We start from the raw sequence: 20556 nt of genomic DNA, 5'->3' as shown, positions 1-20556 counted from the left end.
GGTTGGACTTCAGGAGGAATTTCTTCATGGAAAGGGCGTTCTGGCCATTGGAAGGGACTGCACGGGGAGGTCTGGAGTCCTCATCTGGAGGTGTTCAAGGAAAGCCTGGACGTGGCACTCGATGCTGTGGTCTGGGTTACAAAAAGGGATCAGTTAGGGGTTCCGCACGATGTCGGAGGTGTTTTCCAGCCTTTGACTATAATTCTGTGAGTCTGGGAGGGCTGGGAGGAAGGGCGTGAGGCGGGAGCTCTGGGGGGAGCGGGAGTGTGGAAGGTATCGTTTTTAGGAGCTCTGTGAACAAAGACACAGAGTTCACCTTAGAAACAAGACATTGTTTATTCAGCGCAGCGTGCGAGGAGGACGTTCCAACTAATCAGCTTGCCAGGGGGTAAAAAGTTACATCTGTTATACATTAAAATTCACACGAACACGCCCGCTTACTGCATATTCTCCGCCCACCTAATGCACATTTATTTGGGTGATGTAATCTTAACGCACGGCTTGAAACAGGCTCTTTCCTTCACTAGGCAAACTCCTCTCGTACAAGTAATTTCACATAAGTTGCTTTAACCAAAGGCGAGAAAAAACCGGAAAGTCATAAAGGACAGCGGGAAGGGAAGGGTGGAAGGTGAAGGCTGCTGAGGGAAGCAGGGCAGGAAGGCCAGGAGGGGGGAAAGAGAGGCGGGATCACCGAGGAGAGCGGCAAAGAAGGGCGGAAGGCAGGATTGCTGAGTGGAGCCGGGATTGCTGAGGGGAACGGAAGGAAGGGCGGAATTGCTGAAGGGAACGGGAAGGGAAAGCGGGATCGCTAGGGGAGGCAGTAAGGGAGACCGGGTCGCTGAGGACAGCCGAACGCGAAGGGAGGCGGGATTGCTGAGAGGGACGGGAAGGAAGGGCGGAAGGCGGGATTGCTGAGGGAAATGGGAAGAAAGGCGGGATTGCTGAGGGGAACGGGAAGGAAAGGCGGGATTGCTGAGGGGATCGGTCAGGGAACCGGGCGGGAAGGGAAAGCGGGATCCCTGAGAGGGGCGGTAAGAGAAACCGGGTCGCTGAGGAGAGCCGGGCGCGAAGGGAGGCGGGATCGCTGAGGAGAGCGGGAACGAAAGGCGGAATTGCTGAGCGGAGCCGGGTGAGAAGGAGCCGGGATCGCTGAACGCTGCGGGAATGGAAGGCAGGGCGGCTCAGGGTGGGGGGAAAGAAGGGATTGCCGAGGGAGCCGACCGGGACCTCTCTGAGGCAGCGCCCTCAGCCTCCCGCTCTGGTTCCGCCCCTGAGGACTTTACTCCCTCCAGAGAATTGTGATAGCGTCGACCAACAACCGCCTCACTATTTATTACTTGGTTGTATAAATTCAGTTTATTTCAGCATTTAACAGAAGACAAAGCCCTCAATAAAAAAATCAGTTTTCTACATACATATGCTCATGCTGGTGTGTCTTCTATACTTTTTAGCCACAAATATAAAGGTTTATTTTACTGAGGACAGGCTGCTTATCTCTCCAAGGAACGAATCAGCAGAATGTCTTGCTTTTCCACAATTCCCTGATACATAAAAGCTCACAGTTCCCTCTGTTCTCTATCCCCAAAATTCTGAAAAGCTTATAAATAGATTAACATAAAAACGAGTTAAAGAAGGACTGTGTTAAAGCAGGGATACAATCCAGTCTGTGTCCAGCAGAACTAAGGAGAATAGAAATGTACAAAAGCAGTGCTACAGCATATTATTTAAATTGCTTAGTACAAGATTGTATCTTCTTAGTATTTTAGCAGAAAAACATGGTCAGGGTGGAAACGTGGCAGTAATTTCCCCAGGCAAACCATAGAAAAAGGAGGAGGAAAATGTTCAAAAGCCCAGCTTCATAAGGAATTTTTAATGTTAATAATTAAGAGATTAGAAACAAACCAAAGAGAGCGTTCTGAGCCCAAAAGCTCAAAACCTGGGGTTTTTCATCTTTGCTAGCTGCTCCAAACAACCACACAAATGCTTCTTCTAGACTTTAAGCGTGGGGTTGTCTTGCACTAACAACCTCTGCAGTAAACAGAATTACAACATGTGACATAAGAAAGGGGAAAAAAATCTGAAACTGCACAATCAGACATAGAAAAAAACATACTACCAATTCCCATGCCTATGAAAAGTATTTAAACCTGGCATTCAGAAGTTTCTTTTATTGTTTAAACCACATCAGGGGAGTGATCTGAGGTTTGTGCAGGCAACTGAAACCCCTCCTGAGGTCTCCATCATTTTGTTGATTAAAAGATAAAGTTTCTGCTGCATGTTTTTGGGGCAGAGGAAAGAAGGTCAGAAGAAAGTTTCTTTCTGGAGCCTACTACACCACCTAGTACTACCGGTAGCCACAGGTCCAAACTTAGCATAACATTTCAGAAAGCTGTGGTGTGATCACAAGTCAGTTTCATCGTCAGGAAGCAAGGATGTTCTCGGTTTATTAGGCAAACACCCATGAGTTAAGAGGCTGATATCCACTTTCTTCTTTCTTGCAAGTAAGCACACAGACACTCAGCATGCCGAAGAACTGGAAAAGAGGGAGTGCACAAGGGACTAAGTCCTGCTGTGTTTGTTTCAGTTGTCAGACTAAACACCTACACAGCGAATGACTTCATTATATGGAAAAAACTCATTTAAAAATACATCTGCATGAAGTGTTATTTTTGCATACCAATTCCCAGTAATAGTTCCAGCCTGGAGTGTGTCCTCTCTGGTTTGTTCCATTAATCAGTACATTCACATTAATTAATATTTATCTTGCCATGGGGAAAATTTCAGTGAAAGGCTAGGATTGTTTGGGGATGAGTTCTCCAAACTATTTAAGCACACCTTTGGACAAGGAGTGACAGGAATGGCTTTCCACTAGGAAAGGCAGGGTTAGGTGGCACATTGGGAATTAGGAATTGCTGGCTGGGAGGGTGGGCAGGCCCTGGCCCAGGGTGCCCAGAGCAGCTGTGGCTGCCCCTGGATCCCTGGCAGTGCCCCAGGCCAGGCTGGATGGGGCTGGGAGCAGCCTGGGACAGTGGGAGGTGTCCCTGCCCATGGCAGGGGTGGCACTGGATGGGCTTTAAGGTCTCTTAGCACCCAAACAATCCCGGGATTCCGTGACTATGATAAAATGGATTCCACAGTGAATTTCCATCCCAAATCCTCTACTACTTTTTGAATCCCTCCCATCATTGTGAGGCAGATGAAATGGAGACAGTGGGAAAAACACAACTGAGGAACAGAGGACTGAGTCTGCTCCAGAGGCAGAAGAAAGCTGTAGGCTGTTAGGACAGTGAAGATGAAGAAGACCTGAGATCCAAGGGCAAACAGTACTATTTTCCATGAGGGAAGAGACAGGAGTGTTTACCTTTACGATGGCAAACCCCAGGATTACAAGCATGGCATAGCTGATAACACTCTGCAGCCCAGACTCCAGTTCCTGAGCACAGCCCTGCCATGAAAGAGAGAGGTAAAAACATGTTAAAAGGTGTTCATCCAGCAGGAAGTTTTTATTATTCCCCCCAGCTCTCCCAAGGCAGCAGGGCCTGGTAAGGCCTGTCTAATCCACACTGCAGGTCTGAGGAAGTCCATTCTTGTCTTCCAGACCTGGTGGCTTATTTCCTCCTGCATGAGGAGAGGCACTGACAAACTGCAATTTACTGACATGGCTGCGTCTGAATTTCCTCTGGCTCTGGTCATTTAAACAAGTGCCCAAAACTCAGAGACAGAATGGCCATCAATATGATCTATGAAAGTCAGCTTAGGGCTTTGTGCCCTAGACTGGAGAACGCAGTATGGCATTTGGAATCATAGAGTGTTTGGGTTGGAAGGGACTTTACAAGATCATTCAGGCTCCCCCTGCCATGGCAGGGACACCTCCCACTGTCCCAGGCTGCTCCAAGCCCCATCCAGCCTGGCCTGGGGCACTGCCAGGGATCCAGGGGCAGCCACAGCTGCTCTGGGCACCCTGGGCCAGGGCCTGCCTATCCTCATATCTGATCTACACTGATCTTCTTCTAGCTTAAAACCATTACCCCTTGTCCTGTTGCAACAGGCCCTGCTAAAATGATTGACCTCATCTTCCTTACGGGCAACCTTGAGGCCCTGGGAGGGGCTCTGAGGTGTCCCTGGAGCCTCTCTTGTGCAGCTGAACAGCCCCAGCTGTGCCAGGCTGGCTCCAGAGAAGAGGAGCTCCAGCCCTCAGAGCGTTATCATCCTCCAGATTCAGTGTAGTCAATCCCAGATGAGTTGTTTCCCTGCCCCAGATCTATTTAAACAACTACGGCTATATCCCTAAACTGTGCCTGGCGTGCTTCTCTCCACAGTTCCACCTGGCTGAATATAGAGATACTGAGTGTGCTTTTAAATGCTTTTACTTATTTTACCTTGTATTTTTAATTGTATTCAAGATATGGTCAGTAGAATAATAGAAAAACCCTAGCAGACTAACCTCCTTGTGCATAAAAGAAAAAAGGGGGAATTTGTTGGAGAATTTTGCTCAGACATGGCTTATAGAGTTTTGTTCAGACATGCCATAATCACATACAGCTGATTGAAAAGTAAAAGGCAGCTGTAAGCAGCAAATTTTCAAGCCTGTTCTTGTAAGCAACAAAATTCTCAGACACGTTATTGTAAACAGCAGAATTCTCAGGCTTGCTTTTTAATAACAAGTAAATACCTTGTCCTTGGATAGTTATGGGAAAGCAGAGTGACAAACATGGAGGCCTTGAGAACCGTTCATACCAGGATGAGAAAAACAAGTCTTGGTCTCAATAACAAACCACAGGTATTGAAAACAAAAGGAGGGGTTGATGTTTAATCTGTGACCAATGATGAGCTCGGGTTTTGCAATATGCATGAGCTTAATTAACATGGTTATAAAATGTGCATGTTGGATCAATAAATCGGAGTTCGATGCTGATCAAAGGATGGGTGGTCTCCCTTCACTTGCACAGCTGAAAATGAACACGGCCCAGGTGTGACCCCGAGCCCCTCATCCTCACCCGTGTGTTGAGCTCCTGCGGCTGATCCAGGTGCCCGGTGCAGTTCTTGGCCTCTTGCTGGCAGCAGCTCTGAGGAACACTGTTGTTCCCAGTGGAATTAAACCACTGGCTGGTGGTCCAGTCGCTGTAGTTCTTAACCCCGCAGCAGTGAAGCTACCAAACACAGGACAGTGACACAGCAGTTACTGTTACATAGCATTATACATATGTATTACTAGTTACATTATATATATATAATATATGTTCATATATATGAATGCTCGTGGTGAGTTAAACTTCTCTTAGGCATAGCCAGAGCTGCCAGTAGCTTGCAGCAGATTTACAAGCAGCAGTGCTTCAGGAAAACAATCACAGATGTAATAAGTCAATCTCCATACATTATCATGTCCCTCTTAGTTTATTCTTTGTGAAAGCTCCAACAGGAAGGTGACAAGTTGAAGGGCAGAATCTTCCATCATCTCACTATTTTATGGTGTGGTGCTCTCAGCAACAGCTATTCCTATGCACTTATTTGCTGTGATGCAAATGTCATTCACATCAGCCACATCCCTGCCTGCATGAATGTCACACCCACAGCCTGGACACACCAGCTCTGCAAAGTGAGGAGCACCCTCAGCTGCCTTGGAGAATTGGATGCTAAACACAGAGCCAAGCTCCAGGATACCGCCCCACTCATCCTCTCCCCACCTTTCCCAGCTTAAATTCCTTGTTTAGGACCCAAACATTGTTTTCCAAACAATGCTTAAATATTTTCTTACCTGTTCTTGCAAGTAATCCACAACCCTAGACTCTGGGTTTTGGCCATCATACTTCTCAAAGACGGAGCGCATTGTACCTTGCACATCAGTTTTTACCTGTTTAGACAGAGAAAAGCAATGCACATGATTTTAATGTGAGAGCTGAACATTTTATCTGGTGGAAACTGCAAAAGATCTGTATCTCAAATAAGTCAAGGGGGAAAATAAGAAATAAGAAAAATCAAGCAATGTTTTAGACAAAATTCAGGTGGCCCTTAGCCAGAATCATGTTCCTGGGTAGAATCTTGCTGCCCTTGATGGAAAAGCCTTCCTTTGAGAGCATCAACAACTGTTTAATCCAACTCAGAGACTGTTGTGATATCTGCCAGGTACTTTATATATTCACTATGTTCCCAGAAAAGACATCCCCATTCCCATTTGCTCTGCAGGTTGCAGGACAGGGGATGAAGTAAAAAAAAAAACAAACAACCCAGATAAATTGGAATGATCAAACAATGTGAGATCTGTTCTTTACTTTTATGTTGGGACAGAGAAGCTAAAAATTCTTAATTTACCTTTTCTCTGTAAACAAATCCAAAGACAAAAGCGGACACTTCTGCAATGAAGATAACCAGGATAATGGCCAAGAACTGAAAATAAAAAAGAGACCGTAAGAGAAAATCCCCCAGCACTTGAATTCAACTGCTCAATACACTTCACATTACTTTACAGCAGTAAGTTATTGTTATCTCTTATTGCCTCTCCAATCAAAATAGTTACCAGAATATAATTTAGAATAGAAGAAGCTGTGGCTGCCTCACCCCTGGAATTGTTCAAGGCCAGGTTGGACAGGGTTTGGAGCAACCTGGTTGCATTGATTGGTCTAGTGGAAGCTGTCCCTGCCTATGGAAAAGGGGTTGGAACTGGATGAGCTTTAAGGTCCTGTCCAACCCAAATGTTTTGGGGATTGCTGTGCGTGGCTGGGACGATGGCTGTGGCTCCACAGGCTCTGTGCCTGATGCTGAGCACTGCCACGGTGTGACCTGTGTGAAGAGCCTGTGGAACACTTGACAAGGTGGATGTCAAAGGGGAGACCGAGTCAGGTACATTGTGCACTCCCTGTTGGGCTCACATTGCATTCAGGGCATGAAGCTACTCTAAGTGAACCTTTCTGGATTTTTAAAAGTAATTCTGTGAGCAGTCAAGGCACGAGGATTAAAGCCTGCAGAAAGACTGATACACATCTGGTTTGCTTGCTTGCTTAGAAACTCATATTTCCTCCTGCTCCTTCACCGCCTCACTCCTCAAAACTTGCTGCTCCCGCACTCATCTTCCCTGAGCCAGCTGGGGCGGACCAGAGCATCCCAGCTCAAAGCGACTCGCACGAACCAGCAGTGCTTCAGCAGCGCGTATCACCAGGACCTTTCCCTCTGTCCGCCTCTCTCCCGTGCCGGCGGGAGGCAGGCGACACCCGCGGTGACACTCACCAGCCCCAGGCCGACCCGGGACTCGCGGAAGGTGGCGCAGCAGCCGATCAGCCCGATGGTGAACATCACCACGGCCACGCAAACGATGATCACGGCCGGCAGCAGGGCGTACTTGTCCTGCAGAAAGTTGTCGTAGCTCTTGTAGGTGTTGATGATGTACGCCCCGACATAGCTGAGGCCTGCTGCTGCCGCCTGAAATGCAGTAAGGAAAAGTGATCAGCAGCTGCTTATTAAGCCTCTGACCTGGAAACTAATAATGGATTGTTTTCTAATAGAGATTTTAGAAATAATGGCTACAGTGTGCAAAGAACTAGATGGAAAAAACCGCTGAATCTGAAACTATTATCTAATTGAGGCATTCAAACTTGAACACAGAGAAGACAAAATTCACTGTATTACTCCGCTCCCTTGATAATAAGGCACCACAGGAGCTGAGGTGAAAGGTTGATGTCTGTAGACTTGCATCAATGTCTTTGCAGAATGCCAAGCTCACACTACATCCCACCCAAGGCTGCATTAACGAGAATCAGATCACCACATGGTTGGTTTTTTTTTGTTTTTGTTGTGGTTTTTAATTTTTTTAAATTTACTTTTGAGAAAAACTCATTCTTTGCATTCTCATTAACCACTAAGGCAGGCCCAAATGTACCTAGTCTCAGCAAAGCAGTCCCTCCTTTTCCTGCAGGAAACAGATTTCTGCAGCCTTTAAAATAATCTCTCTCCCAGAAGGGTGTTTTGCTGATTGAGGCCAAGGTAGAGTGCATCAGTGGCAGCTGCCCTGGAGATCAAAGACTTGTACCCACTGGACTGGGTATAGCCCTGGAAACAACACCAAAAGGCTCAGCCATGCCCTTACTGATGGCACAAAAAAATTCTCTCAAGAGTCAGGATGGCTCATCCACCCTCTGTAATCCTGCAGCACAAAGAAAATGCAGCACCCCCGATATTCACATTCTGGAAACTTGAGGGAAACCAGACAGATTGTTTTCAACGGGTCACAGCAGGATTTCATCATGCAGCCTTGGAGCAGTTCATTACCTTCCCAGCACTGTACGTTTTAATTAATCAAACACTCCTCATGCTGGAGCTGGGACTGACTAATTCCTTGACCTTGTTTGGCTCTTTCCCCTCCAGCCAGGTCTGCTGCCTGCCCTTCAATTACCTCCAAGTGCAGGAGCATCCTTTGTTTCAGACAGCTCCCATCCCACAATCCTGCATTCCTGGATGCTGTCTGTACCCCAGAATTACTGGGTCAGATGCACCAAGTGATGAAGCCAGACATTTAGTACAGGACCTGCAAGATCCTGCTGCCCTGGGGCTCAGACACAGCAGGTCCTCTGCAAAGCGGGATATCAGGAAAAGGAATAGGATTGCCAATTCCTAATTCTCAGGTTGTTTGTTTTTCTTCTGTACACGCACTGGGTTTTCAAATATGGTAATGATGAAAGTGGTTGCTAAAGCTTCCTTTCATTTTTCCTCTCTTTGAAGGAAATCTCTTTCCTATTTCCCTGTCTACAGGTGTAGGGTGACCATGACTTTTTCCTGTCACCCCTTTTTAGGGATGCAGGGAAAGGATGAGACCACTTTATCTCAAAGGGCACCACTGCCTTCCCACTTCACCACAGGAGTGAGGAGTTGAGGAGAAGCAGCCTCACCTTCTCCCTCAACACTCTGTTCCTGAACTGAAAGTGGGACAGGAAATGTGCTTGGAATGGCAGCAGCAGTAAAGTGTCACAGCAATGGGCCCCCAGCTGGGTAATAATCAACATAGAGACTCCATGTATTCACAGAAGGCTGATAATTTAATTTATTAAGAAACCCATTGCTTTTTTATACCCTAGTTTTCTACAGGTGGAATTGATTGCTTCTCCAATCCAAACACCATCACCATTGGCTAATTAAAAAAAACACCCTTTGGTAAACAAATCCCCATAACACATTCCACATGTGCACAACAACAGGTGCAGCAAGCGAGGATAAGAATTGTTTCTCATTCTTTTCTCTGATCTTCTCACAGCCTTTCCCAGGCATGGTTCTGGGAAAGTGGTTTGTTTCTCTCTGTGGCCAGAGAGCCGCTGCCACAGTAAAGGTGGAGGTGGGGACTCGTCACCTCCATCCCTCTTTGCCTTCGATTGCACAAAAAGAATGAAGGGGCATGACTCAAAAAGTGTGCCCTGTATTTCTGGCCTGGACGGAAGGCTGGACACACGTGTCTGTCCACCTGTTCTCTGCTCTGAAACAGCATCATCTGGGCAAGGACAGTCACAGAGGGGCAAGCGAAGTTGTGCCAGGGTCTCACAACCACCACCACAACCACAGTGTGGTGATTCCTCCCCAGTGTCCCACCTCACTCCACCCTCTGGCAGTGGGAAGACATTCCCCCTTGTCCTGTCACTCCAGTGTCTTTTCCAAGGTCCCCCTCTACCATGGTGAAGAAACATTCTTCATTTTTCATCCATACTTCATTTTCCATCCATTTCCAGTGTGCTCAACAGGCAATACAAAGGAAGCAGCACAGGACATGCTAAAGAACAAAGCTCCCAGGCTGTGGGGAGCTAAGAAAGACCTTGCTGCAAGTAAAAGGCTGCCAAGAATTAAGAAAAAAAAATTATAAAGCCAATTCACAAAGGCCTCTAAAGCCAGGACCAGCAAAGCTCCATGACTGCAAGACAAAAACAGAAGGTCTAGTGTTAAGTTCAAGGACCTTGAATATAAAGCACTTTCACAGTGGGTTTTATTGCAATACTCAGGATTGACTTGCTTCTGGTCAGAGACCAGGCACAACCAGCAAGAAGTTTACTAAAATTTCCAAACTTCTGCTTCCAAGCAGAAAAAGGAAGAGTAATGAGGCAAAACCAGAAGTCTTTGGGAAAAGACTTAAAGGAAGATGACCACAGATACTGCCGCAACTTCACCCATGGTTTTTAATTCATTTGGAAGAATCCTGAAGCCTTGAAGAGCAGGGTCACTCAGGAATAGAAGGCATCAAAGATAATGACCTCTTCCCTGATTTTTGCAGGTGAGTCCCTGAGAGAATTTTTGAGAGCAAAGATGAAAAATACTTCAGAGCTTAAATCAGAACTCTTCCCTTAAGCCTTTCCAGAATTTAAGTCAAATTCAAAATCTGGTGGAGGGATTTGTTTCACCTCAACATCACAAAACCTGTAGCCCATTTCTAGATCTAAGATGAAGATGTACTAAGATGTACCTCTCTAGAAGGACAAGTCCTTTGCATTGCGAAAGATGGATTTCAAAATATGTCTGACTAGGTTTCTGTTGGGTCTCAAGAAATAAACAAACACGCAGGCCAGTTTGAGCAATTAGTTTTGAGGAGGAATAGACCAAATACGTCCTTTTCCACGATCAGTCAGCCACGTCCTCAAACCCATCTAAAATGGCACAAAGGATGCTAGGATTATGCCAAGAAATACACATTTTGTCACAATTTTTGTTGGTCTCCAGCTTGCCAGCGTGCTTGCAGCCAGGCCTGGTGCCCAGCAGGCTCACACAATGTGGGCACAAGCCCTGGCACGGGCAGCCCGGGGTGACTCGGGCTGGATCCGGGATAGGCACCTCCCCTGGGCCCCCCACAGCCAGCGCAGCACCCACCCCTGACCAGCCTCAGGAAACTGCTCCTGCTTCTTTACCGTGCTGGTGACTTCCTCAGGACAAGATGACGAGATGAGGCAAAAGGAAATTTTGCAAGAAAACCCCTTTCCACAGCTGGGCAGCTCTGCTGCCTCGCCCCCGCGGCTCGCACCCTCCAAGGACCTAGGGCCACAATCACTCAATTTTTCATATCCCACACCCTTGACAGAAAGCAGAAAAACTATTTGAGCGTGAAAAAGTGAGCTCCTTGGGGCTGAGTGAGAGAAAGCCGAGCTGTGGCAGTCAGCAGACTTTCCCAGGCTGAGGTTTGGGCTCACCAAGCCCTTCCAGGCTCAGCTGAGCCAGGGAAGCAGGCGCACAGAGGGCAAACACAACACGGGGGGACTCTCAGTCACATAACACACACAGAGCACTGTGAATATTCACTGCCGCCCATGAAACAGAACCCTGCACTGTCTCACTGGTGCTGAACAGGACAGCTGCTGGAAAACACCAATTTTATGTATTTTTAAAAATGCAACAAGCCTCTTTGTGTTCCACTCTTTAATATGCTGATGAACAAAAGTCCCTACCCTGTTCAGTAGGCTTTTAGCCATGCAAATACTTCATGCCACTTAATCACAGACATAGAAGGGGCTGCTTAAAGCTTCCTCTATACCACTGCTCTAAAATACATGCAAATGTTTCATATATATTTTTTTTTTTTTTTTTTTTCCTGTCAGTGAGGCAGAACAGGTGCTTTTCCACCTTTACTTCTCTGTTTTCATGAGCCAACCTTACGTGATGGCTGAGAACAGAGGTTAGTGTTGGTTCACAGTTATCAGCACAGGCTTCTTTGTCCCCTGCCAAACCCAGATAAGGTACAGCAAAGGAGCCAAACTACCAACTGTGATGTTAAAAGGCAGTGTCTGCTGCTTGGAGGATTTGGGGTACTTTTTAAAAGGTTTCTCCCAGCATCCTCCCATTTCAGAGTGTTGATTCTATGACTTGATCTGTTACTGCAAACTGGTACAAGACTTTATTTTGAAAAGGCTGGAAAATTAAAAATACAGAGTAACAAAGCTGTAGTGTTCAAAGGAGAAGTTTAAGAACAGGGTGAATTCTGAATTCACCCCGTGTGTCCGGCAAGATGCAGCCTCTGTACAGTAAAAAATTGAGGCTATGAGACTTACAGACATTTCTCCTTTGTCCAATGGGACTTTCCCAGGGCCAGCACTAATATCCACCACAGCACAAAACTCAGGCTGGCTGGATTTTTCCTGTATCATTAACTTTCTATGGGCAAAGACAGATAAGAGAAACAATACAATTTTTCATGACACAGTAAGAGAGGCAGTCTTCCAAAGCAAACTACTGCAAATACAAACTGGAAGAACTATGAATATCCCCACAAACCCTTTCTGAACCACTGCCACCAAACTCATCATTAGAAAGTCAGCTCACAGAGCTGCCTGAGTTAATTTTAAGGCTCAAATCCCACTTTTTTTTACCAGTATTTTTGCATAATCAGAAGAAAATTATTACTTCAATTATTACTTTGCCAATTACAGTTATTACTCCTGTGCTGCCCCCATGTCTCTCATATCTAGAATCAGCCCCCAGCAACACTGGCCTTAGTTACAGCTGCCCATCTTCTCCCTAATACAGAAGACACTCCATATCTTTGTTTTTTGGCTTTTTTTCTGTGTACAAGAAGTGGTTTTGATTTACCTTGACAGGTAAATCTTCTGCTCAAAAGACTTTGCACATTTCCTCCATAAATAATGTATTTTATTACCCAACAGCCAGCTTGCATGGCAAAGAGAATTACTACCTGGCTCCCTTGCTGATTTATTGTACTACAAGATTTATTCTTCCCATTCACTGCCACAGTTTCAAGTCCTCCCTGGCTGCTGCACTACTCCATTTTCAGGGAGCAAGAGGTTTTCTTAGGATTTTAGAGGAAAAGAAAGACACTGAGCACTTTTGAGAAAGCTTTTTTTGCTTTATCCTCATTTTAACCAGTTTAAAACCCCCCTTGGGCCACATGCACCAGGCACTTCCCAGAACTGAGGGTCCCTTGGCCCGAGGCAAAGCTGGTTTCTCCCAGCAATGAGAGTGACCCCAGCTCAGCACCTCCCATCCCATGTGCACAACTTTCTCTCCCTTTTCCATCCTGGATTTAGAACTCTGCCAGCTGGAAGGGACCTCCTGGCTCCAGGTACCGTTTCCTACCCTGCTTACGGTATTAATTTCTCTAAACGATAAATCAGGTACTGCCACATTTGTGTCCTCTGGCTTCACCCAGGACAGTGTGTGACCGTGCTTGGTCACCCTTGCAGTGAAAAAGGTTTCTGATGTTCAGAGGGACCATCCTGTGCTTCAGCTTGTGCTCGCTGGCCTTGTCACTGGGCACTGACAGCATCATCTGGGCAAGCACAGACACAGAGGAGCAAGCAAAGCTGCTGTGCCAGGATACCTGTGCCAGGGCCTGCCCACCCTCCCAGCCAGCAATTCCTAATTCCCAATGTGCCAAAATCTGTGCCTGCCCTCTGGCAGTGGGAGCCATTGCCTGGGTGCTGTCCCTGCCTGCCTTGTCCCCAGGGGCTGTGCAGCTCTTCTGGAGCCCCTGGAGGCCCTGGCAGGGGCTCTGAGGTGTCCCTGGAGCTTCTCTGGTGCAGCTGAACAGCCCCAGCTGTGCCAGGCTGGCTCCAGAGCAGAGGGGCTCCAGCCCTGGCAGCAGCTCCGTGGCCTCCTCTGCACTGGCTGCAGCAGCTCCAGCTCCTTGTGCTGCTGGAGCCAGGGCTGGAGGCAGGATGGGGTCTTCTGTTGGTACACAAAGCTGCTATGTTCCCTCAGATCTTCACATTGTGAAAACACTGATTTACAAAATAATAAAAAATACTGAATTCAGCAAGCTGGAGCTGGCTTTGGGCTGGAGCAAAAAGCACCAAAGCTGTGAGGCTGCCCTCAATTCCAGCAGCACCAACAGCCCCAGGAGAGAATTCCTGCCAATCCCGTGGCAGTCATTACCCTCAAACTAAAACCTTCAAATCAGTTTCCTCAGGTGAGCTACAAAGGTGGGACAGAACCCAGACAACTGTTCTGAGCCAAGCTATACCAAGTCACAGCAAACTCATCAAGGTCTGTTACGCCCAAATATTCAGCTGGGATGTACAGCTGAGGGGCATGTTTCAGCTTGCCTTCAAAACACACCTCAGGCTGCTTGCTGAGTATGGTGGGAATTGCTTGCTTTTTCCTTTTCTTCCTCAAATGAAAACAATGAGCAGCTGCAAAAAGGCTCTGAAAACCTATGTCTCTCTTTCAGGAGAAAAAAATCGCCAAACCTAAACCAACATTTTCTTGCAGTTTACATGCTGCAAAACCACACACTCAGAGGGGATTCTGAGTGTAGTGGGCTTGTTTTCAGGCTATATTAAGTAAATATCTGCCTTGAGAGTTGTTTTAGCATGCTGCCTTTTGTTCTCCAAGCCTAATTCCAAGGTTATTTTTCATTCCCTAAAAGCCAGCATGTACCTAAAAAGCACAAATGGTGGGATGTCCTCACGGAGACACTGTACAGAAGTGCAAAGCAAGGAATCCTGTCCCAGTTCCTAATGCTTAATCGCCTGCCTTGGGGCTATGGTGCTGCTGTTAATCACAATCACTGAGGCAACAGGACCAGGAAGAGGAGAACCCCATCTTCACTCGTATTCTCCCCAAATACACAGACTGCAGGGCATGAGCTTGCAGGGAGTGTAGCTTCAGCTGGGCATGGATTGGTTTATCAGCCAGTGCCAGGCTGTTTTGGATCCGAGCAGCCCGTCTGGACACAAAACACCCTGTAGTTCAATATTTGCCTTCCGAACCACCCCAATTTCTCAATCAGCTACTCCAGGCTCAGACACTGGACGCTGCAACTAAACCAAGGTGCACCTAAATCACAGCAGAGCTAATCCTAAATCTTGCTACAGAGGTACCAAATGGGACCTCTTGAGCCCTTGTAATTACCACATGGACTTCCACAACATGGAACCACAGAATCCCAGGAGGGTTTGGGTTGGAAGGACCTGCAAAACTCACCCAGCTCCACCCCGTGCCATGGGCAGGGACTCCTTCCACTGTCCCGGGGTGCTCCAAGCCCTGTCCAACCTGGTCTGGAACACTTCTGCTCTCTGGGCAATCTATGCCAGTGCCTCACCACCCTCACAGGAACAATTCCTTCCCAGCATCTACCTTGAATTTCCCCTCTTTTCAGTGTGAAGCCATTCTCCCATCAGTACAGCTCCTGATGAAGAATCCCTCTATGGTTTCTTTGCAGCCCCTGTCAGACACTGGAAGGCTGATTTCCACATGGCCTTCACACAACTTCCTCATCTCCAGGCTGACACCCCCACCTTCTCAGCCTGTCAAACTGTGGTTTTGGTAACCTTTGAAGAGACCAAAGTGCTTTTAGAGATGGATACACAGCCTGGCCACCCAGAGTCCCTTCATAGCCACAGGGACCCTCTGGCTGAGGTTGTTGCCTGGAATCTGCATCACTGTCCCAACACCTCCCCTGTGCTGACCACACAGCACCTTCATTTTAATTTAGTCTGTGAGGCCCTATACAATCAGCAAAGCCCATTTTCCTCAAAGCCAGTTCAGTGCGGCTTCCTGATTTTGGGGAGAACAATTTTAAACAAGGATCAACTTTACCCTTTCAAGGCATGCTCAAAAGGATCACGCCAAAGTGCCCAGGCATCCGCCCCATCCCGTGACCACTGCATCATGTCATCATGTGGCTGCTCTGCTCTCACCATTCAGAAATGAGCTAGAAATCATAGAATGGCTGGGGTTGGAAGGGACCTTAAAAATCACCATGGTTCCAACTCCCAAGGAACCCTCCCAACCACCTTCCCCTTCCCTTCCTCAATGTAACCTTTGCTGTTCAATACATTGTTAATTAAAAGTATCCAGTGCATTGTTAATTAGAAGTATCCAGATTCCTCTCTGACTGAGGCTCCAGAGCAAGCATTCCCAAAGTACTCATTACGGGCATGAGTGATTTTAAACCATTCACACATGCAGGAATTTTTCTTGTGGGTAACTTTATACCTCCAAATCACTTAAAATTATTTAGAGTGAACCACAGCAATACAGTGATTCCTTGAGCAACCTGTTCTTAGTGGAAGGTGCTCCTGCCCATGGCAGGGGGCTGCACTTCTTGCCAGCAGATCAAATGCTGCTCTCTCCAATCCCCTGGTCCTACTGAAGCACCCTAGGCAGGAATTTGTCCTTATGCTTCTCCCTGCTGTTGGGCAAGTCAAGCAAGGAGGCTGGGGCAGTGCCCACCTCTGCTTAGAAGTGAATGGGAAATCTGGGGAAACAGGATTTTCACTGCAGGAGCACCTAAGGCAGTCCTCTGGAGATGACTCAGAATGTCTTGCGTTGGAGGGGGCCCACAAGGATGGTGGGAGTTCAGCTCCTCATCCTCAGGACCACCAGTGGATGCCAAACCCCCTCTGAAGGCAGAGACCTGCTCAGTGACAATGAGGCTGAAGGTGAGCAGGGGCAAGGTGCTGGATGCTTTGAGGTTAACAGCGACTGGAAGGTGCTTACTGCACATTATACAGAAATACTGGAGCATGAAGCTTCCATCTAGTTTTAACATTCCCATTTCTTCCCTTGGACCAGGAAGTGAGTCCCAGCATTCCACCTCTCTCCTTTGAAAGGAGCATCATCACATCTCACCCAGCCAAGTCCCCTCAAAAGACACTGCCAAGAACATCGTGGTCTGCTCTGACACTTCCTCTCCCTCTTTTGGGACCCATGAGATAAACCTGCATCCCCAGCCTTCACCTGGAGCAGGCCAGCACCCACTCACCGAAACTACCACTCACTTGCGCCTAATTGGTAGGTGCTCAAGAGCAGAAGAGGAGATGGGAAGAACTCCCACAGCCTGAAGCACCACCTGTGGTAACCTTATAATTAAATAATCTTTAATCACTGAGTTTTTGGGAGGAGTTATGCACAGGTGCCTGACCTGCAGAATGACCTGCACGTATGATGCTGAGCCGAGTGCTTAGGAGAAAAGCTGTTTTTTCACCTCATTTAGGAAGCCTGATTTGTCATAGTGGAAGATCTGACTTCCTTCACTCTGCATGATAACGATCAGATAGCCAAAAGAGGATTTTTTGCCTTTTTAGGATATTCTTAAGTAATAACTTCTGTCAAAGAGCCACATTTGCACCATCTGCTGACTATGCAGGTGGTGAATTATTTTCCATAATCACTTCTGAGCTGGGAAAGATCTGCAGCATGCAATGTCTGGACATGAATTACTCCTTGGAGAAGGGCTGTGATGTTCTGGGCAAATCCTGTTTTCATAATCATCTGGAGCCTTGTACTTACAGAGCCCTGACTGTTAGAAATGTTCTGCAGGAGCATAAAAGAATCAGTCCCTCCATCTCCACCCTCCTAAACCAGAATTCCAGGTTCTGCAGTTCTGCTGCTGGAATGTGATTACCACACATAATGGCGGCAGCAGCATCTAAGTGCCACAGGTGCCGGGCTGCACTGCTCTTACTGGGATGAAAAACAGCCCAAAGGGCTGCTCTGGGTCACCCCAAATTCAGAGGCCAGAGACGTGCGCAAGGATCATTGCTGACAGTCCATGGAAGAAGATCACCAATCACAACTAGAGAGTGCTCCTACAGCAGAAGGAAAAGCACCAGAGACATTTCTAGGAGGATATAAGGCTGTTTCATTTCCAGAAAGCCAAACAATGATGCTAAGCTGAGGTACACCTGTTCTGAGGCTCAGGGGCTTTCCACATACAAACAGAGGGATGCTGCTGCAATGTTCTCTGTGGCTACTTCAAAACAAAACAAAACCAAACAAAATAGCCACAAACCAAGCAGACACAGTGACATCATGTCACCCGGTGTGCAGCAGTGGCTCAGCTGCAGCTCTCTTTGTGTCAGTGGCTCAGGAGCTACATGGAGCACACGCAGCAATAAACTCTGCTGGGCCTCATAAAGGAGGCACAGGAAGGAGGGGACGAGCTCCTCACCACAGCCAGCAGCAAGTCATGTTTTTACAAAACGGCACCACACCCCACGAGGCCCCAGGGATTAATTCGAGCAGGATTCCTTCTTTTGCCTCATTTTTTCTCTCCTCGTGTAGCCTCTCTCTTTGGCAAACTTTGGTCCTTCTCTTCAGGAAGAGCCCCTGCTTCCCCCAGAGCAAGGGGCGCTGCCACGCTGAGCCCAGCCCGGCCGAGCGGCTCCAGGCCCCGGCTGTCACCGGCGGGTTGGGGCATCCCTGGGAACGCCCCGTCTGGAAAACACCCAGGTGCTACAGAGCAGCCGTGAGCCGCCAGCCCCCGGCCCGACACGCCTGGGCTGTGACACGGCCCTTCCTACAGCAGCACGCCGGTGCCACGGCGGTCCGCGGTGATGGTGGGGGTTTTCCAAACTTCCCCACGCAGGGGGAATGCCCCAGCCGGGTCACCAGAACACCCCCCAGCTCTTCTGAACAGCCACCAGCCCCGCTGCCACTGTCCCGAGGCACCGTGCCACGAGCCTCCGATGCCGACACCCCCAAACCAACGCGGGTTAGGCTATAAAGTACACAAACCACCCTCATTTTCTCACTCGCTTGTAAATAACTATCGCGGAAGGGATTCGGAAAGCCGTAACTGTGCCAAGGACACAGCTGGAACAAAGTTCTAAACAGTTTTCCTCCCCAAAAGCCTTCTCGCCCCAAATACGGAGCAGAGCCCTTGTACAATGCCCTCGCCTTGCGGCTTCATTTCCTTTCGACCACAAAACCTGGCTGTAGACTGCTTTAACTAAAAACACTACTAAAACACCCGGGAACATTAAAAACACGCCACGAGGAAAAAAACGAACAAAAAAAAAAAAGTAACAAGCTCTGACCTTGTTGTTTTTTTTTTTTTTTTTCCCCTTAAAGACTTAACCCGCTAAATCTCCTTGTTGTTTAAAACCACGTAATTAGGCGTTGCTACAGAAATGTACGAGCGCGCACGGCCAAGCTCCGTGCCCGGCTCACGGCGGGATGGCCCAGCCGCGTGTGCCCCTGTCAGACCCCGGCCCCCCCGGCCCGGGACAGCCCCGCGGTACCCAGAAGGCGAGGCTGAGCAGCAGCAGCACGGTCTTGGAGGTGATGACTCCGCAGTCCATGTTCGCGCAGCTCTGGGGCTGAGCCGCCGCCGCACCGGCCCCGGCTCCCCGCGGGCCGCCCCAGCCCTGCCCTGCCCTGCCCTGCCCTGCCCACACACGGGACGCGTTTCCCCGTGGCCGAGCCGGCAGATTTCCAAGCAGGGGGTGGGGAGTGCCGGGAACAAATGTCAAAGCAAATTACTGGTGACTTCAGCGTGGTTTGGGATTTTTTGGGGCTTTTTGTTTATCTGTATTTTGTGATTAGAAGGGGATATCACAGAGAAGCTCACCAGCCATCGTTTGGGGTTTCACCACCTACATCCTGCCTGGCTGCTCTCGCCACAGCTCACACAGTGAGTGAGATCAGCAGTGAGGTAAAAATTCCCCTCGCAGCAAATCAGATCCCTGAAGCAGAGCAGAGCATCAGGCTGCAGCTCCCTGCAGGCACAGCTTCGGGGCTGGGGCAGTGCTACCTGTGGCAGAGTGATGAGATGTGGCAGAAATCAGAATTCCAAGCTAGTGACATGGATCCTTGCACACGAACACTCCAGGGAAATGCTGCCCTGCTGACCTCTCTGCTGGCATGGGATGCAGAGTCATGCACAGTGCTTCCCTTCCGAATCCAACTCCAGGCAGGAACAATTTCCCTACAGCAAAAATGTGAATATTTGTGCTGCGAAACACACTTTTTTTTCATGCCTGAGACAAGAACTGACTGTGTAATCCAGCTGGAGTGTTTAAAGAGGAAGTGAAAGTATTTGAGTTTTTCAAACTTGACTACCTGCTAAATTTATGATGTCAATAAACGATTATTTTACTCTTTTTAGCTAGAAAGCAATCTCTGCTGACTGTAAATTTTCCTTCCTGTTATTTTTACATGAGTCTTTTCAACAGACCCAAACGACTCCAAGAAATAAGGTCATGTACTATGAAGACGCCTCTGCGTCATCCTCATGTGCCAATCACGGGAGACTGATTTTCCATCCTCCTTGCAGTGGGAGCCAAAATGTCCAGCACAATCAGCAGCTGGCACAGCAAAAGTAGGGGAAAAGGGCTAAAGTCAGTGGGAGAATGAGGAAAGGACAGGTTACACAGAGGTTTTATCAACTGATGGCTTTCAAATTAATTTGGTGCAATGGGCTTTTTCCCAGAAGACTTAGAAAGCGAGTCTAGCCATCTAAGAGCTGTTTGGAGTGTGGCTTTTGGAAGAGACATGAGATGCTGGCAGACTGAGGAAAAAAACCAAACACTTGGAAATTACAAGCCAGTTAACTTCAGTTCCTTATTAACAACTTCAAAGAGACCATGGAATAAGTAATTGGGAAATCATTTGCAGACAAGAAGAAAATACAGAGACAAATACCAGACAATATAGATATGTCAAGGACAAACTGTTTCATGTTAATTACACTTCCTTCTATGATGGGTAACAGGCCTTGTGGGGAAAGAAGCTGTATGTTTAATGTGATAAGGCCTCTAACACCTCCCCATGCCCCACAGCACCTTCATGCCCGTGGCCTGTCCTGAGCAACCCTGGGTCCCCCACCCGTGGCTTGGTGTCACCTGGGTTACTGTCCTACCC

The 20556-nt window shown here is 47.9% G+C and overlaps 1 protein-coding gene across 1 annotated transcript; it reads right to left on the bottom strand.

Moving 5' to 3' along the window:
• Positions 1–311: 311 nt before the first annotated feature.
• Positions 312–19045, bottom strand: LOC132087093 (tetraspanin-36-like). Its single transcript, XM_059493124.1, has 7 exons — positions 18936–19045; positions 7222–7413; positions 6310–6384; positions 5756–5851; positions 4998–5150; positions 3362–3445; positions 312–2533 (listed from the first exon to the last, which is right to left on the bottom strand). The coding sequence occupies exons 1-7, from the start codon at positions 18993–18995 to the stop codon at positions 2447–2449; spliced, it is 747 nt and encodes a 248-aa protein (XP_059349107.1). The 5' UTR covers positions 18996–19045; the 3' UTR covers positions 312–2446.
• Between the last annotated feature and the right edge of the window lie 1511 nt (positions 19046–20556).

The sequence above is a fragment of the Ammospiza nelsoni genome, chromosome Z, assembly GCF_027579445.1.
Source record: "Ammospiza nelsoni isolate bAmmNel1 chromosome Z, bAmmNel1.pri, whole genome shotgun sequence".
NCBI classification, from domain to species: domain Eukaryota; kingdom Metazoa; phylum Chordata; class Aves; order Passeriformes; family Passerellidae; genus Ammospiza; species Ammospiza nelsoni.
Note: the sequence above shows the minus strand (reverse complement) of the source record. Positions and strands in the feature narration are given on the sequence as shown.

What these genes read in the sequence shown, in the direction of transcription:
- LOC132087093 (XM_059493124.1), bottom strand. Translation starts at nt 18,995, where the DNA reads ATGGACTGCGGAGTCATCACCTCCAAGACCGTGCTGCTGCTGCTCAGC. An exon ending in TGCTCAGCCTCGCCTTCTGG is followed by an intron (nt 7,414 to 18,935) that starts GTACCGCGGGGC and finishes ACTGCATTTCAG; the next exon opens with GCGGCAGCAGCAGGCCTCAG. An exon ending in GATTTGTTTACAGAGAAAAG is followed by an intron (nt 5,852 to 6,309) that starts GTAAATTAAGAA and finishes CTGTCTAAACAG; the next exon opens with GTAAAAACTGATGTGCAAGG.